At 41.0% G+C, this 17,319-nt stretch overlaps 1 protein-coding gene across 3 annotated transcripts in view; it reads right to left on the bottom strand.

The window, feature by feature from the left end:
* Positions 1-17,319, bottom strand: part of HMCN1 (hemicentin 1) — a 1,072,092-nt gene that overhangs the window by 843,986 nt on the left and 210,787 nt on the right. For all 3 annotated transcript variants that reach the window (XM_063940215.1, XM_063940214.1, XM_063940213.1), the window contains 5 exons: positions 11,914-12,009; positions 8,363-8,490; positions 5,658-5,802; positions 3,811-3,923; positions 1,973-2,132 (listed from right to left, as the gene is read on the bottom strand). In XM_063940215.1, the coding sequence (XP_063796285.1) occupies positions 1,973-2,132; positions 3,811-3,923; positions 5,658-5,802; positions 8,363-8,490; positions 11,914-12,009 (642 nt within the window). The remainder of the gene's footprint in view (positions 1-1,972; positions 2,133-3,810; positions 3,924-5,657; positions 5,803-8,362; positions 8,491-11,913; positions 12,010-17,319) is intronic.

The following is a 17,319-nucleotide window of genomic DNA, read 5'->3' as shown; positions in this document are numbered from 1 at the left end:
AGCAGGGTAGGATCACCGGGTTTCCGAAAGTGTATCTCTTGAAGCAAGACAATGTCTGCTCTGCGTGCGAATTGTACAAAACAGGTGAGAACATTTCTGGGGTGTGTTGAGGCCTCAAACACTCATAGAAGCAATAGTTAATGGCATATCACCAGAGGGTGAGAGGGAAGTATAAAGAATGAAAGGGTGAAGGATGAATGGTCCAGTTCACAAAGAAATTAGGGGAGGGAGAGCAAGAGGAGGTGGGAAAGAGAAACCTATGATATAGAAAATAAAAAAGGGGAGAGGAGGAAGGACTGGGTACTCAACCCTCACAAAGCAAAAAGGATAAAAAACAAAGCGGAAAATAAGAACTGTTAAGGCGTGGGGAGAGGTACTCAAATTTTGGGACAATAAAGTCTAGGAAGGCAAGGACTTTAAAGCCCAATACGCTTTGAGGGGAGTGAGGAGTTGTGGGGGAGGGATGGAGGGGGGGTTAGCTAAGGAAGTTAAATAGTTTAACGAGGGGATGTGTATACCCTGGATGTATCCCCTGGTTGAAGGGGTGAGTGCATGATCAAGAAACAAGACAGCAAAAATAGAAAATGAGCCAGGAGCAATAAGCAGGAATGGGTGGAGGGGTGCAGAGGGGTTGGGAGAAGCTGGAGGACACACATATATAAGAATCATATATTGGGTGCTGACACAGAGGGAAATTATCCAAAGGGTAAAAACAACATATTGCAAGGACCATTTAACCCAGGGTAAAGTAGAAAATCTGTGTGGTTGGTGCGAGGGGTCCCTCTATGAACCACAAGAGGGCTTTTTAGAGTGGGGATGGAGTGTATGGGGAGTAAACTATGGGCAAACTGCCTAACAGGCCAGGTCCCGCCACACCAACCGATCAGGCCAAAGAAAAATAGACTAAGATTATCCATTATTACTGTATCTGCTAAATAGTGAGCCTGGAACGTCTAGAGCCAGACTTCAGAGAAAATAAAGCTCATATCCACCGAGAAGTAGGCAGCTGAAGTGTAACATTGAATATGAAAGAGTAATATTTAGTAACTACTGTAAAAAAAAGTTGCAGATGATGCGAGGGAGACCAACACCTGCAGCCAGCAAAGACTCTTGGAAAGAACTGTACTACATTATGCGGGTTATTCAGAGATGGACACAGATCTTGCATCCACAGGAAGATATGTGTCCATCTACTCACATGCTGGGAGCCAGCCAGCATATGGCAAAGCTGGCAAGCATGTGTGTGGTGTCACCCCATGATGCGTCAGCAACATAATTGCGGACGCATCACTTTAAGGTTGACCCCTGCCTGCCTGGCTGTGCTGGCAGACGGTCCGCAGCCATGTTTTTAATGGATCAAATATATGCTAATCTTTCAGAGAGAGGTAAAATCAGAGAGTGCCCACCTCTCTCTGAAAGATAAGCATATATTTCATCCATTAGGTCTCTATTATATCTCATGTTTTTACTTGTCATTTTTTAATCTGTCAGTCTTTTTATAACTTTACATGAAGACCTTTGTACTTTTACTCTGTGAAATTATTGTTTTAGTAATCTGGTTTTATAAATAAATGATTATATTATATTTATAATTCCTTTTGAAACATAGTCTCTTTATATACTATTGACACCATTGGTCACTTACTGTAGATTATCCTATCCTGGTTACTATTTTTGTTGTATCAAGCATCTCACCCCTGCTTTGTGTACTTATTTGGCAGATGACTTATATACAATAGTTAGGCAGTGTCATATGATATGAGACAAAATTGTTCTGTATCTGACTATCTGTGATAACAATCTGTGATAACTATCTGTGATAACTTAAATACTGCATCTTGGAGCTAGAAGCTCTCCCTGTATACACACACACACACACACACACACACACACACACACACACACACACACACACACACACACACATTGCAAAAAAATATTAAAATATATAGTAACAAAATGAGTAACTTACCGTAGACTGTTAGTTGAACTTTACGTGCTGCATAACCTGCAGCATTTACTGCACTGCACATATATTCTCCAGAATCCTCCCCTCCTGGAGCAGATAGGAACAGGCTTCCATCCGATTCAATGATTGTGGAATCATTATTCTGAACAATAATTTCTCCTTTCTATAAACAAAAGTATTAACTGCAAAACCCAATATCATTTGAAATCATAACTATCTCTCAATTCTCATTTTTGAAAAGCAAGTAGCTATATCTTAGTAGTTTAGTTAAAATCTGTGTGTATTATTTAGTAACTTATTTTGAAACCAACATACACTACATTTAGTATATAACAGACTTTCCCATCACCCTGAAAATAAATATAATTTGTATAAAATTGCCCTATTAATTTTAAATATTTAAGCCTGAATTTATTGGTTCAAAAATTACTATTTTTTTAGACTAGTTTTTATGTTAACACCATCCTGAGATACTTGATACATAGGCTACTGAATGCAAAAGCCATAAGAAGACAGTCATCATTGGCTTCCAGAAATACTTACGGGGCAATAAGTTAGGTTTGCAACATCATAGCCCTGTCCCCGACTGTAGTGACACATATCACTTCCACAGAATGCTGCACTTTCCACCTCTCTGCTTTTTTAGCAGGTATAAAACTTAAGCAACTATGCTATTAAGTCATGCTTCTCAGAAACATTTTCTAAAAGACAAAGGAGTCCTATTTATCAAAGTATGTATGACCTTAATACATGTGGAAATGACTGTGTCCGCATGTTTAAGGTACAATTGAGTAAAGTCCTATTCCACAAAGCTATAAAGCAGGAGTTACTGTATCTCTCTCATGCTTTGCCAACACCAGTGCATAGTTTCCTATGGGGAAGTTGTTATGGGGCTTTATAACAAGCTTCTAAAAGCTTAGCTTTTTGGGGCCCCTCTATACTACGTCTATAGGAAACAGGAGGGTGACCTGCTCTCCAAAGAGAGCACAAAGAGATTGTATAGCACAATGGTTCATTTATGTAATACCAGATAAAATGTACATAAAATATACATAACCAAATTAAAAACACCACTAACTCAAATGGGATGAGAAACAAAAATATATAACTCACAGTCAATGAATAGAAAAAAGCGCTTGTAGTTCAGGACATGTAATAAGAAGCACACAATGTAGCTTTCTAATAAAGTCAATATTATATTGAAACAGTGTCAGTAAATTCTCCAAATATGTAACATTGTATCAAACAGGTCTCTCCGGAATTGTAGCCGGTTGATGGAGCTTAGATAATAATAAATACTGTGAGTACTCACATCTTCCGAGCAATTCATTATTGTGATTTCAAGTCAGTTCCTTGTGTCCCATATAGGCTATGACTGCTGAATTGGAAAAATATCCTTCTAAAGATTTGTGTGCGAACTAGTATGATATCTCAGCAGTATATACGCAGACTCACATCTTAGCCTACAGCTGCAGCCGCAGCCATGTGTGAGTGATATGGTGGCCAACAGCAGTTAGATACAGTGTAGTAACCGGAGAGCTGTCAGATCCTGTGGCACCTAGAAAGGACTCTAACGCGTTTCCTGGCTGCTTAGGTCAGGCTATTTCCTCAGAGGGAATGTTTATTTTATGGACATTTTATTTTATTGGTCTTTAAATAAGCATACCTTTGTGCTATACAATCTGTATGCACTTTCACTTTCTCTGCTCTCCAATGCCATGTCCTGCATTCTAAGATGGCTGCATAAAATAGGTATCACTGGATTATAAAACACAGACATGTATAAAAAGAATTATGACTGCAAGAGATTTCCCAAATTTTAGTAAATTCATAGTTGTTACCTTTTTCCAGATAATAGATGGTTTAGGTACTCCGCTGGCTTTGCATGGTAGAGACACTGCATGCCCTTCAACTGTACTAAAAATCTGGGGTCCATGTTGAATAATTGGACTAACTGAAATAAAAATGGTAAGCATGATTTCTAGAGCAGATACAGTACAAGCCTTCTCAAGCAGAATGGGACATTTTATAATTTACAGTGCATCCGGAAAGTATTCACAGCGCTTCACTTTTTCCACATTTTGAATTGTTACAGCCTTATTCCAAAATGGAATAAATACATTTTTCCCAAAAAAATTCTACACACAATACCCCATAATGACAATGTGAAAAAAGTTTTTTTGATATTTTTGCAAATTTATAAAAAATAAAAAATGAAGAAATCACATGTACATGAGTACAGCCTTTTCTCAATACTTTGTTGATGCACCTTTGGAAGCAATTACAGTCTCAAGTCTTTTAGAATATGATGCCACAAGCTTGGCACACCTATCTTTGTACAGTTTCACCCATTCCTCTTTGCAGCATCTCTCAAGCTCCATCAGGTTGGATGGGAAGCGTCGGTACACAGCCATTTTTAGATCTCTCCAGCGATGTTCAATCGAATTCAAGTCTGGGTTCTGGCTGGGCCACTCGAGGACATTCACAGAGTTGTCCTGAAGCCACTCCTTTGATATTTTGGTTGTGTGCTAAGGGTCATTGTCCTACTGAAAGATGAACCATCTGAGGTCAAGAGGGCTCTGGAGCAGGTTTTCATCCAGAATGTCTCTGTACATTGCTGCATTCATCTTTCTCTCTATCCTGACTAGTCTTCCAGTTCCTGCCACTGAAAAACATCCCCACAGCATGATGCTGCCACCACCATGCTTCACTGTAGGGATGGTTGTCGCCTGGTGATGAGTGGTGCCTGGTTTCCACCAAACATGACGACTGGCATTCACACCAAAGAGATCAATCTTTGTCTCATCAGACCAAAGAATTTTGTTTCTCATGGTCTGAGAGACCTTCAGGTGCATTTTGGAAAACTCCAGGTGGGCTGCCATATGCTTTTTACTAAGGAGTGACTTCCATCTGGCCACTCTACCATACAGGCCTGATTGGTGGATTGCTGCAGAGATGGTTGTCCTTCTGGAAGGTTCTCCTTCTGACAGAGTGACCATCGGGTTCTTGGTCCCCTCCCTGACTAGGGCCCTTCTCCCCCGATTGCTCAGTTTAGATGGCTGGCCAGCTCTCGGAAGAGTCCTGGTGATTCCAAACTACTTCCATTTATGGATGATGGAGGCTACTGTGCTCATTGGGACCTTCAAAGCAGCAAATATTTTTCTGTACCCTTCCCCAGATTTGTGCCTTGAGACAATCCTGTCTCAGAGGTCTACAGACAATTCATTTGACTTCATGCTTGGTTTGTGCTCAGACATGCACTGTCAAGTGTGGGACCTTATATAGGCAGGCGTGTGCCTTTCCAAATCATGTCTAATCAACTAAATTTACCACAGGTGGACTCCAATTAAGCTGTGGGAACATCTCTAGGAGGATCCGTGGAAACAGGATATACCTATGCTCAATTTCGAGCTTCATAGCAAAGGCTGTGAAGACTTATGTACATGAGATTTCTTATTTTTTTATGTTTAATAAATTTGCAAAAATCTTGAACAAACTTTTTCATGTCGTCATTGTGGGGTATTGTGTGTAGACTTTTGAGGGGAAAAAATGAATTTATTTCATTTTGGAATAAGGCTGTAACATAACAAAATGTGGAAAAAGTGAAGCGCTATGAATACTTTCCGGATGCACTGTAAAGGAGCTCACCACCCTATCTTACTGTTCCGTTTGCTCTATTTGACCTTACCATATACATTGAGAGTTGTTTCTTTTCTGCTGGCACCGACAGCGTTTGTCACTGTACATACATACTCCCCACCATCTTTCAAGTGGACGCTTTCCAGATGAAGACTTCCATCTGTTCGTACACTAACATATGGTGTTGAAACCAACTAAAATGAAAGAAACATTTTATAAAGTTTGTTTGCAGATATACTGTAGTTTATAAAGACCAATAATCTTTTTCATTGTGATCAGTGAACATAGATTATATCTGCCCAGAAAAGTCATTTTACACGTATTAGGAACATAGTGCACTTCGTTTTACTTTCTGAACGTGTTTGTGACATGCACAGAGTTTGGTTTTACATAAGTGTGTCTAGAAGATCTATTCATTGCGCATCTTACAGTACTGTATATCCACTCTCATCCTGCAGAAAATGTACTGTACATGTCAAATCAAAGTGCAACCGCTAACCACTTTATACTAACCACTTTCATTATATAAAAAAAAAAGTCTCTTAAAATTCATGGTTTATAATAATTGAATATGGTAATGCGGTCATATCCCCAAACAAATTATGTCTTAGCAATAAAAGTTAAAAGTGCCATTTGCCATATTCAATGTTATTTATCCTCTTGAAAAATAGATAGGAATTGTCCCACCTGAATCTGTCCATATGAAAATTAAAATGAAATATTGTGATTAGATGACCACTAATTACTGTAATTAATTAAATAAATTGATCTAATTTAGCCGCAATGCTAACAAATGAAGGGCCTAATTCTACTTTGATCGCTATTGAGACATAAATTGCGATTTTCTCAATCCTTTTTCTGCTAAAAATCACATGTGAAGAGCTGCCCAGAAAAGGTTACTGCCGCCCACTGATGCAATCACAAAATTGCATATGCAACAGCAGAATTGTGATGCATACTCAGTAATCAAGTACCGTAGACAATTGCGGTTGACTCTGGGCTACTCAAAAAAATGAGAATGTAGTTGCATTGGCGCCATGTTTTTAGTCACAATCCATTGCAACTGACATCAGATACACGCCCCGAAAACGGCAATGATCTGCCTGTGTTTTTCCAACCACTCTCCACAAATGCCATGTTGACACCCACAAATGGTCACTAACTGTCAATCAAATTGCAATCACATTTAATTCAATTGCGATCGCAATTTAGCCTTTGCGCACGTGCAATGTGTTTGCAGCACATGTGCAGTCTGCCGATAATCGCCCGATTTGCGATTTTGCAATTTTGCAGTTGAATCTGAATTAGGCCCTACTTTTTATTAGCTGAAGATTAACCAACAGTAATGGGCATATTCAATTAGCTCAAGCTTTAACACCTTTATTTAATCTAAGCACATATTCTCCTGTGTTAAACCCATTGTTAACTCATATTAACCCATATGTTCCAGGTCAAGTGCCTGGAACTATGGGTTAATACGATTGCGGAAGCCATGGTAAGAGCAAAAATCCCTATTTACCGTGGAGTTCAGGTAGGTGCGAGCAGAAACCGTAGTAAGTGCATCCTGTGGGCGTGCCATGGGCTGCAAATGAATAGCTTCTGGCATGGCAACAAACCTGCAGTAAGCCCTGTGGCTAATTGAATATGCCCCTATGACAGCATTTATTTGTACCAGCCCTCAAGCATCTGCAACAGATATGTCTCCTTATAGGTGCACCTTTGTCTGAGTCCCTGTCTGATAGTGTTGCAATTATATGACCATGTTCCTGGTGTACTCGGCCTGTTTGCCTGCTATTCCCTCCCTGTTCTGCCACTTAGGGGCGGTGACATGTGGGACATGTAGGAAGGCAGAGCCTTACCCTATCATACTCCAGTATATCTAGAGTACAGACTTTAGAAATTATCAGAATAATATAAAGAAGATATTTATAACTTATAAATAGGGTTAAGCTTAGGGATATATTTAGGGTCAAACAGTATATACTGTACTATTGCACCTTTGTATAATGCCCACATGAACAATCAGGTTCATATATGTGTGTGTAAATCTGGTTCAGATACTAGTCAGTGCCACTGACCTCTCCACACGTCACTACTAAGGGAAGATAGATTGCACATCTGCATATTTTCCTCTGTTTTCTCTGCACTTGTGTAGCAATGCTGTTCTTCTTATGGCATAGAAGAAATGTGTTCATGAGGCTAAGAGAGGGGAGTGGGTACAAAGCAGAGTGAACCAGTCTTGCCAGTCTCTATCAATGAGATGCTGCCACCCTGAACATGGTGCATGCACACCCAGTTTTGGCAGAGTAGCATCTATCAATGGGGCCAGAAATTCACAACATGGCATATCCATGCACCACCCCCTGCCTGCACTTAGGGGGTAATTCATATCCCCCCTGCACTGTAGAAAATCTACCTACAACCACAGTCATTACCACCTCATATATGGGGACACTATTTAAAATGTTGGGCCCCGTTATGAGTGGAGCATGACTACATTAAGGGCCTAATTCAGAGTTGATCGCAGCAGCAAATTTGTTAGCAGTTGGGCAAAACCATGTGCACTGCAGGTGGGGCAGATATATGTGGCAGAGTCGGAATATTATGGGTACTCTGTGAAAGACAATCATTGCTGAGTTGTGTTGTACAATTTTTTTTGGCTGACCTAAGATTAGCTTAAATTCTGTTTAGTTTACCTGTAAAATAAACAAACATTTCTCCATCGTTAGCGCAATGGTAATCAATGAAACTTACTAATATGTTATTCTTAACCCATTGTCTGACTGGAAGAGGATTTCCGGCTAATATAACACATGGCAAGGTGATCTGGTTTCCTTCAATGACATTCACTACGGAAGGGCTCTCTCCAATAACAGGAATAACTAAGAAAAAGGTAATTTAAACAAAATTACAAGAATCATTTATTTTCATCACCATTCCACAGAGAAACAAAACATGAAAAGATTGTAACTGACCCTTAGGACCAAATGTAATAGAGTGAGAGTTTCAGAAAGTGAGAGATTAAGTAAGGTTTTGCAGTTTTTTTTAAAGTGGCAATCATTTACACTGCAAAACCAGGCTAACTCTCACTCTATTACATTTGGCCCTTAGTGTTCTCAAAAAAAAAAATTATATATATATATACATATATATATATATACATATACAGATGGGTCCTCCGTTATCTTGGCTGTTTCTGCACCTAGACTGAGGTTTAGTCACACCTAGGTCATAGCTTAGGTTGCTGAGTTTAATCACGGGCAGGCGCATTGAGGCATGATTACATACTCAGCATATAATACACATCTCCACCATTGGGTGGCTAATGCTCCACTAATCCAGTACTTTAGTTCGAATAGTGGCGGATTGATCTACAGTACAAGCTCTGGCAAATGGTCAGTAACGACTGTAATGTTAATATACAGTCAAGTACTGCATACTGTACACACAGTTGGTGACCAATGGTCAAACAAGGAGAGTAAAAAAAAAAATTGTTTATACAGACGCAAACGAACGTGTTAAAACACTTGTGTATGCATACACAACTAATGTGTGAAAGGAATAATGTAGCTCATTGACTTTAAAGTATGTAGAGTACACTCAATACCATGTTTGAAAAATACTGTGTTTTGTAATATGAGCATCCGAGTCCCCTAACAGCATAAAAGGGATAATGGGTGGAAGCAATTCTGTCAACTTTCTACTGTATGTGTAGCAGTTCGGTGTATCGCAATGTGCATAGAGCTTGCCTATTCCTATCGCCCCTATGTATTTTAGCTAGGGGATTGTGATGCTCCTTCAGCATTGCCCCGTAGCCTGCAAAATCTATGCTGTCACTTACTCCATAGCTGAGGGCTGCCACGAGGCGACTGGAGTCAGGCGGCGGCCATTTTGTCAACTTGCTTTGCGATCGAGTCCGGTGTATGGTAATGTGCATAGAGCTTGCCCAGCCCTATCGCCCCTGTGTATTTTAGCTAGGGGATTATGATGCTCCTTCAGCATTGCACCGTAGCATGCAAAACGTATGCTGTCACTCGCTCCATAACTGAGGGCTGCCATGAGGCTACTGGAGTCGGAAGGTGGCCATTTTGTCAACTTGCTATGCGATCGAGTCCGGTGTATAGTAATGTGCATAGGGCTCACCTAGCCCTATCGCCCCTGTTTATTTTAGCTAGGGGATTGTGACGCTCCGTCAGCATTGCCCCGTAGCCTGCAAAATCTATGCTGTTGCTCGCTCCATAGCTGAGGGTTTCCACGAGGCAAGAAGTCACGGGTGGTAGCCATTTCAATCGAGTCTGCCCTGCTACAGAATTGTATGTGTACCGTATGGTGCATAGAACCTTATCCTCATAGCCGCTGTGTATTTTACAGTAGATACGCTCCTGCAGCTTTGCCCTGATTTATGTAAAACTTGTGTGCACACTTCTATTGAATGTGAAAGTATAGTACAGTACAATAGATACAAAAATAAAAAAATTAATAAAGTGTCTGGAAAAAACTAACATGCATTCGTAATTTGGGAATCATACCGGGGACTCTAAGCATGGAAAGCGGAACACTTCACCACTCAGACACGTTGCCTCCGACAGATGAATAAACCCATTGGTTTTGATTATGCCATAATGGCTATGGGATTAGGACGCTAACATACAATATCCCTAACATCAATAGACCACAATGTACCTGTAACACGTTCGTTTGCGTCTGTGTACACTACCGGTTTTATTTGTTGATTTGTCTGCGGGACTTGGACGTTCACATATTACTAACGTCAATGGACTATACTGTGGCTTTATCACATTTGTTTGCATCTGTATATACTGTACTACTGTATTTACGTCTGTACACTGTAATATACTGTATGACATACTGTAGCATATTGTAGCGTAATGAGACGCACCAGTAGTTCTTACTATGTATTTCGGTATTGTATTTTAATGGAGACCACATGCATGCGCAATGGTTATTTTAAAAAGCGACATCTGTTGGATGATCGCAGGTATTACACTTAAAGGTAACGCAAAATGCTCTGTGCAAATCCCTACGAATAGGCGCGCCTCCTTGCATCCAGGCATGCTGCCTATGCCTGATCGCGACTAACGCCTCAGCCAGCCAAGATAACAGAGGCTGCATCTGTATATATATATATATATATATATATATATATATATAGTGTACACAGTCCACGGCACTCCCAAATCCCTAAGGAGACTAGAAACAAAGCTGAACAGCCGGTGCCCTCCCAATGGCGACAGCGGAGCTGCGTCCCTTAGAATATACTGCAAACACGGGCGGCACTCACGGCGTATGAAATAAAGACAGACACAGGGGTCTGATTATCAGACCCCTGTGTCTGTCTTTATTTCATACGCCGTGAGTGCCGCCCGTGTTTGCAGTATATATATATATATATATATATATATATATAGATAGATAGATAGATAGAGAGAGGGGGGGGGGGAATAGAGCAGATGTGCTGCATTCCACGGATTTACAAATAAATACAGCAGCTACACAAGCTTAAGCATCAACATTTCAGGTGCTTCTTTATTTTTGCACCTTTCGTTAGGATGAAACATTGATGCTTAAGCTTGTGTAGCTGTTGTATTTATTTGTAAATCCGTGGAGTGCTGTCCGTCTGCTCTATTCTCTCTACATGGTTCCGTGCTGGTCCGTGGGAAGGCACCCAGGTACTATCTTTTTATTATGAAGTGCCGGTCAAATTGGATTTATATATATATGTATATATACAGATGTGCCCTCATACACTAAGCCTCAATACACCATGCAGCACAAGTGAGCTGTGCCGTGTGGTGTAGCATAGTGACTTGTTTAATTCTCATCTTATTTACACCACAAACACGACTGAATTTGTACCACACAGGAATTAGTTTTGCACAATGACACCTCCAGATGTGGGGCTGCAGAGGAGTCCAACATTCAAATAAGGGAGTCACACCAACTGCCCACCCAAACATCGCTGGCTGGGATTCACTGGCGTGTGGCTCCACTGTTTGAATTTTGCACTGCGCTGCAGCCCCACCTTTGGAGCTGTCATTGGTTTTGTACAAAGTTTCAGATGAAGCATAACAGAACATGGCACAGCTGCTGCAGCGTAGCACTTCATATACAGATTCAGACTAATTGACACACAGATGTATAAGTGTTGCATAACAAATGAATCAGTGCAGTCTCGTTAACCTGCTTTGTCCCATATGATTGTTTAAATTGTGTGATTAAGATGCACATTCAAGTGAAAAAGATTATCGGCACAAATCGAGTCTGCTCTGGTAAGAATTTCTTACCTAATCCTGTTAGCGTAACAGTAATTTGGGATTTAATTTTTCCAAACTGATTCTCAGCTTCACAGAGATAGGTTCCTTCATCTCCTACCCACAGATCTAAAGGAAATAATGTACACATTTATTTACTGAATAAAAATCATTATGTCTCTGTTGACCATGAATACTGACATACAAGAGTTCTATAATGAGCTGATAACTGTGATCATCAGAAACATGTTCACAATTACAATTAATGTACAGTAGCTGAATTTTGTATTCAGAAAACTTTATCAATTTTAAAATTCAGCCAATTACATATTAAGAATATAAAAATGTACACATTCTACACCAACTAAAGCCTAAAATGTGTTTGAAGTAAATTTTCCCAATTATTATAGATAATTCTTTACAAATAATTAAAATGTGTTTTACTCAGTAATGAAGCACCAAAGTAAGAAAGAAGGTCTGTTTTTAAAAGTAGGATGAAACCTTTTAGCACTTATTCTGTGAATGAGCTACAGTAAGGTTGATAGTTATGTGAGTCATGGATTATTTATGGATTTATTTCTGCAATTGATTTTAACAAGTTTAGAACAGGTTTTCTACATCTTAGGTATAAATTCCTAGAACTGTATACTTAACGAACTAGATTTTTCATGCTACAGTATCTCTCCCATCACTTTATGGCAACTTCAAATGTTTAAAAAATCTATTTTGTAGAGTGTGGCCTACTATACTTTAAATGTATTTAAAAAAGAGACAGCAATTGAAAGGACATAAGGCGATTTCCCTTAAAAAACATGAAGGAAATGTGTAAATTATGCAAAATAGCACAAAATATCTATTTTGCAAAGACAACCTGTGTCCTTCAATGTAACCATTTTCTATATTCACTTTCAAGTACTTTGGTGAACTGTCCGTTTTGAATCCAGCAACTTAGCTACTTCACAAACCTCTCTTCAGCATTGGACTTAACTGTGAGGGCTGGGCATAGTCACCTGACTCATTACTACAGGCCGTTACTGTGTGCCAATAAAGAAAGGAAAGAGCTGCAAAAGAGGTAAGTGCTATCTATTATACAATAAACAACGTACATTGCAAACCATTACAGATAGGAAGGAGTTACATTTTTAAAATAGACTGTTGTTTGTCTTTTATGCATATTTAACTGCTAAAATAATATCCATGTGGTGTAATTTTTTTTAAATAAATATCTATTTTTGATAGTGCTGAGTGTGTTATAACTGGGGTAAACATTGAAAAACATGATTTTGATTCTTACCTGATAATCTGTTTCTCTGAGGCCATGGGGGACATAGGAGATACCATGAATATGGCTGGTGCTGGAGGAGTCTGGACAATAAAAGTTAACTTTGTGACAGACCCTATACCCTGCCCTCTGTCCAGGGCTAGCAAAAAAAAGAAAGAAAGAGGAGAAGAAAACCAAGCACACAAAACACACACAGAAATTACAGTTAGCCGACCAAGAGCTCCACAAACCAAAACAAACCCACAAGCAAAGCTGGGAGTGAACAAGAGGGCATCCAGTGTCCCCTATGGCCTCAGAAAAACAGTCTTATAAGGTAAGAACAAAAATCCTGTTTTCTATTTTAGCCATGGGGGGCACTGAAGATAGCATCGGGATATCCTAAGCTGTCTACTAAGGGAGGGTATGCTCCTGAGATGTGCGTAGAATCCTTTGCCTAAAATGAGCATTCCTGAAGGCATAGGTGTCAAAGTGATATAATTAGATGAAGGTGAAGCATCACGCTAAGCTGACAGGGATGAGTGAGCTGTCACCGATTCTGGAACTAGTAGGTTAGACAAATGACCACCTTAATGCAACAGTGCAACAGACGATTGTCTGTTTGGATGCAAGCCAACCCACCTTGACATCAGAGTAGAGCACAAAGAAAGGGTCCATGGGACCAGTGCCATCTTAACAGCAGTGTAGGCCCCTGGGCACAGCAATGCACTGGGCCCTCTACCCATCCTCCAGCGGTAGGGGTGGGGGGTGCTATCAGCGCCAGCTTTGATGTCCCGCGGGCGGTAGGGGGTGTTCTATCTTCTGCTCAGCATTTAGGACCTGGAGCAGTAATTTCTGCTAATTACTCCTTTAAGGGGGAATTGGGCTGAATGAAGGGGCCCCTGTATATAGCTTCCAGGGTGGTAAGGGGTGTTAAATACGTAGGGGAAGGGTGGATAGTGGAGTGGGCTTAATATTCATCATTTTCTGGAGGGAGGGCAGCTTGCTTGACTGAAGATATCTCAAGTTCCTGAAATTAGATTTCTTAGCTTTGAATGGGATAAAAAATCTAGAGAGTCCCACCTTTCAGAAGATACTAGGGACTTGGGGATCAGATCTCAGGAGCCAGAGCAATCCACCAACAAAAATATAAAACTGCGTATTAAGCGTGTGGAGCTGGAGCAGGGACCAGCTGCTGGAAGGCTGATATCTCTGGTTCTGGGCATAATTGAGACAAGCTGCCTATGTCCTCCAAAAGGGGAGAGTCCCACCTTTTGGAGTATATCCTCAGATAAACTCTAACTCAGACAGAACCCAAGATATCTGTCTGGGAAGAGCAATTAGGCTTGGATGGGGACCACTGCTTTCAAGTCGAATATCTCCAGTTCCCCAGGGCCGATTTTAAAAAATCTGGTACCCCTGGAAAGAGGGGACCCTTAGCTATCAGTCTAGGGCCCTTATACTCCTGGGGCCCTTGGGCAAGAGCCCATTGAGCCCATACGAAAAGACGGCCCTGCATGGGACACATTTCTTTAGACCTATTAGCATAAACGTGTAATGCCTGCACTACATCCAAAGACTGTAAATACAACTGAGGGTCCCCTTGATCCTCCACAGAACAAGATGGGACCACAATCTGCTGATTAAAATGAAAACAGGAATCCACTTTCTGAATGAAAAACCCAAGTATTCCGCAGGATTCCCTGTACCAGGTGAAATATCAGGAACAGAGACCTGGTAAATAGGTAATACCTATGCAGGCAAAATCAATTCATTGATACTATTTAACTTTACCAGGTAGATATAATAAACCAATAGTAGTCTCACTCATAATCATGCACAGCAGAAATAGAATACCGCTACATCAATACAGCAGCATCAATTGGTGTGGTAAGATGTGCAGAAAACACTATAACCTGGCCCTGAATGAAACTCTCCAAAGGCAAGGAGTTCATGAAATGGCTGCTCAGCATCCTGAGGAGAGGACCATTAGTGAGCTCTCAGTGAGGTTGTGTGCAAAGCGAAGGGGGAAGAAGCCTTCTTCCCTGGGCCAACTACCAGGGATATCCACCATTATTATAACGGCATCCCTTGTGGTCTAGTGGGTGAGTGGAGGACTCATCCCACCTCCGGTGGCCCCAACACCAAGGGGAAACTTTGCTTCTGCATCGCTGGTTTCTGTAGGAAGCCTCTTACCTGTCTCCCTTCTGCTCCGGCTGAGGCTGCAGCAAACTTCCTGGTCCATAGTCTGCATGAGCAAAGCTGCTATCTGTGGCGATAGAGCTCTACGTGCCGTAGCTGAGGACTGCAATAGGCAGCAGACATGTATAACAAATAATAAATAAAGCTGTAAAATACTAAACGTGCCCAGCACCTGTGGGCACTACATAAAACTGGCTGCCCTTGGCAAGGAATGGGGTATAGGGGAGAAGGATGTGGAGCTGCCTCAAAGTTAACTTTTAGCGCCCAGACTCCTCCAGCACCAGCTATACCCATGGTATCTCCAGTGTCCCCTAAGGCTGAAAGAGAAGGTATAAACAGCCATAATTCATCATTCCAAGCACTTATATAATTGAGTAGCTAGTCTTATAACAAAGCTGAAACTGAGAATGAAATAACACAAAAATGATAACAGACTTCTACACATAAACACAATGCAGAATATTAAATATAAATAACTAATGTCCAAAGCAGAAGGTTCAGAATTTGTACCAATGAGCTTCTAAGTGACATTTATCTAGTACAGTCTATGAAATGACAGTTAGCAGCTGATCGGAAACTTCCACTATTTCACTCTCCAAGGCTCAATACATCTCCCCTCCAGTTACTACAAGTTTTGAAGGGGTTATGCTTTACTATGATCTACTGCAGGCATGTCAAACTCAAAATCCAACCTTGATATTCAAGGTCTAAGAGTGTGCAGACTGCAAGAAAATTAAAAGTCTTATATGCAATTTTGAAAGCCCCCTGTGAGTGTTTGCATCACGACCACAGTATATTAAGACTCATGTGCCTGCTTTTGCTGCTTTGTACTTCCCTGTGATGAAGGGCATCTGGGCATGCTGCATTTTCAAGGGATAGGGTGGCAGCACAAATCATAGACATATGTATACATCTTTGCTGCGATGCAGAATGCTGCAACATGGCTTGTTGCATGGCATGCCAGGCTGCGACTATTTGCATCCGGCAATCGCTCCATTCATTCCTAGAAGTGATCGCCGGCTGCGAATAGTCACAGCCTGGTATGCCGTGTAGCTTGCCGTGGAACAACATGACGCTTCACTGTAAGATGAGCATGGCTACAACTGTACATACAGTATATACAGTATGTGTAAGGACAACATGAGGAGATGGAGCGTTGCGGCTGAATGGGGGAGTGTTGGGGGCGTGATCACGGCGGCTGCGTGACGTCACACGTAGTCACCACGATCGGAAAGATGGCGGCGGGTCTTTCTGCTTGTTGAAGGGGGGAGGTGGCTGGCAGCATGCTGGGCGGCCTTGCCCTGCAATGGGAGGCCCCCAGCATATACACAATATATATATATATATATATATATATATTTACATACACAATGTTCTTTTCCGTGTGTTTCTGTGTGTGTATATATATATATATATATATATATACACACAGATGGGTCCATGTTTATCTTGGCCTTTAATAGGATTAACTGAGACTGGGCAGTCGGACTTAATCCCCTGCTGTAATGACTTAATCCCCTGCTGTATTGTTCTCTGTATTGTATTGCAGCTGAGAACAATAGATGAAGGGTTTATGTAAATAAACCATGGTGTGCCTAGGTGCAGCAAAGAGGCTAAGATAACCGTGGATCTAGCTGTATGTATATATGTATATATATATATATATATATATATATACACATACACACACATAGTAGCATGACACAGAATTCAAACCTGGGGTAGCTGCTTTGTAATAAGAAGCAGGAAGGAGCTGAGGAGGAGGATAGTGCACACGCTGCCCAGCCCCCAGGTTCCTCTTTGAGCCAGCTGCGGGAGCGTGATGATGTCACCACACTCCCAGCAGCCCTGGAAAAGGAGGAGATGATGCTGAGCAAGACCATGGTGCTTGGCGGCAGAGATTCATAGTAATGGCTGCTAATAGTGGCTGTAATGACATACCAGCGGTCAGATTCTTAGTGGTACGCTGCACTGGAGCG

Source organism: Pseudophryne corroboree, chromosome 9, assembly GCF_028390025.1.
Source record: "Pseudophryne corroboree isolate aPseCor3 chromosome 9, aPseCor3.hap2, whole genome shotgun sequence".
Lineage (NCBI taxonomy): Eukaryota > Metazoa > Chordata > Amphibia > Anura > Myobatrachidae > Pseudophryne > Pseudophryne corroboree.
This window is presented reverse-complemented; position numbering and strand designations above follow the sequence as displayed.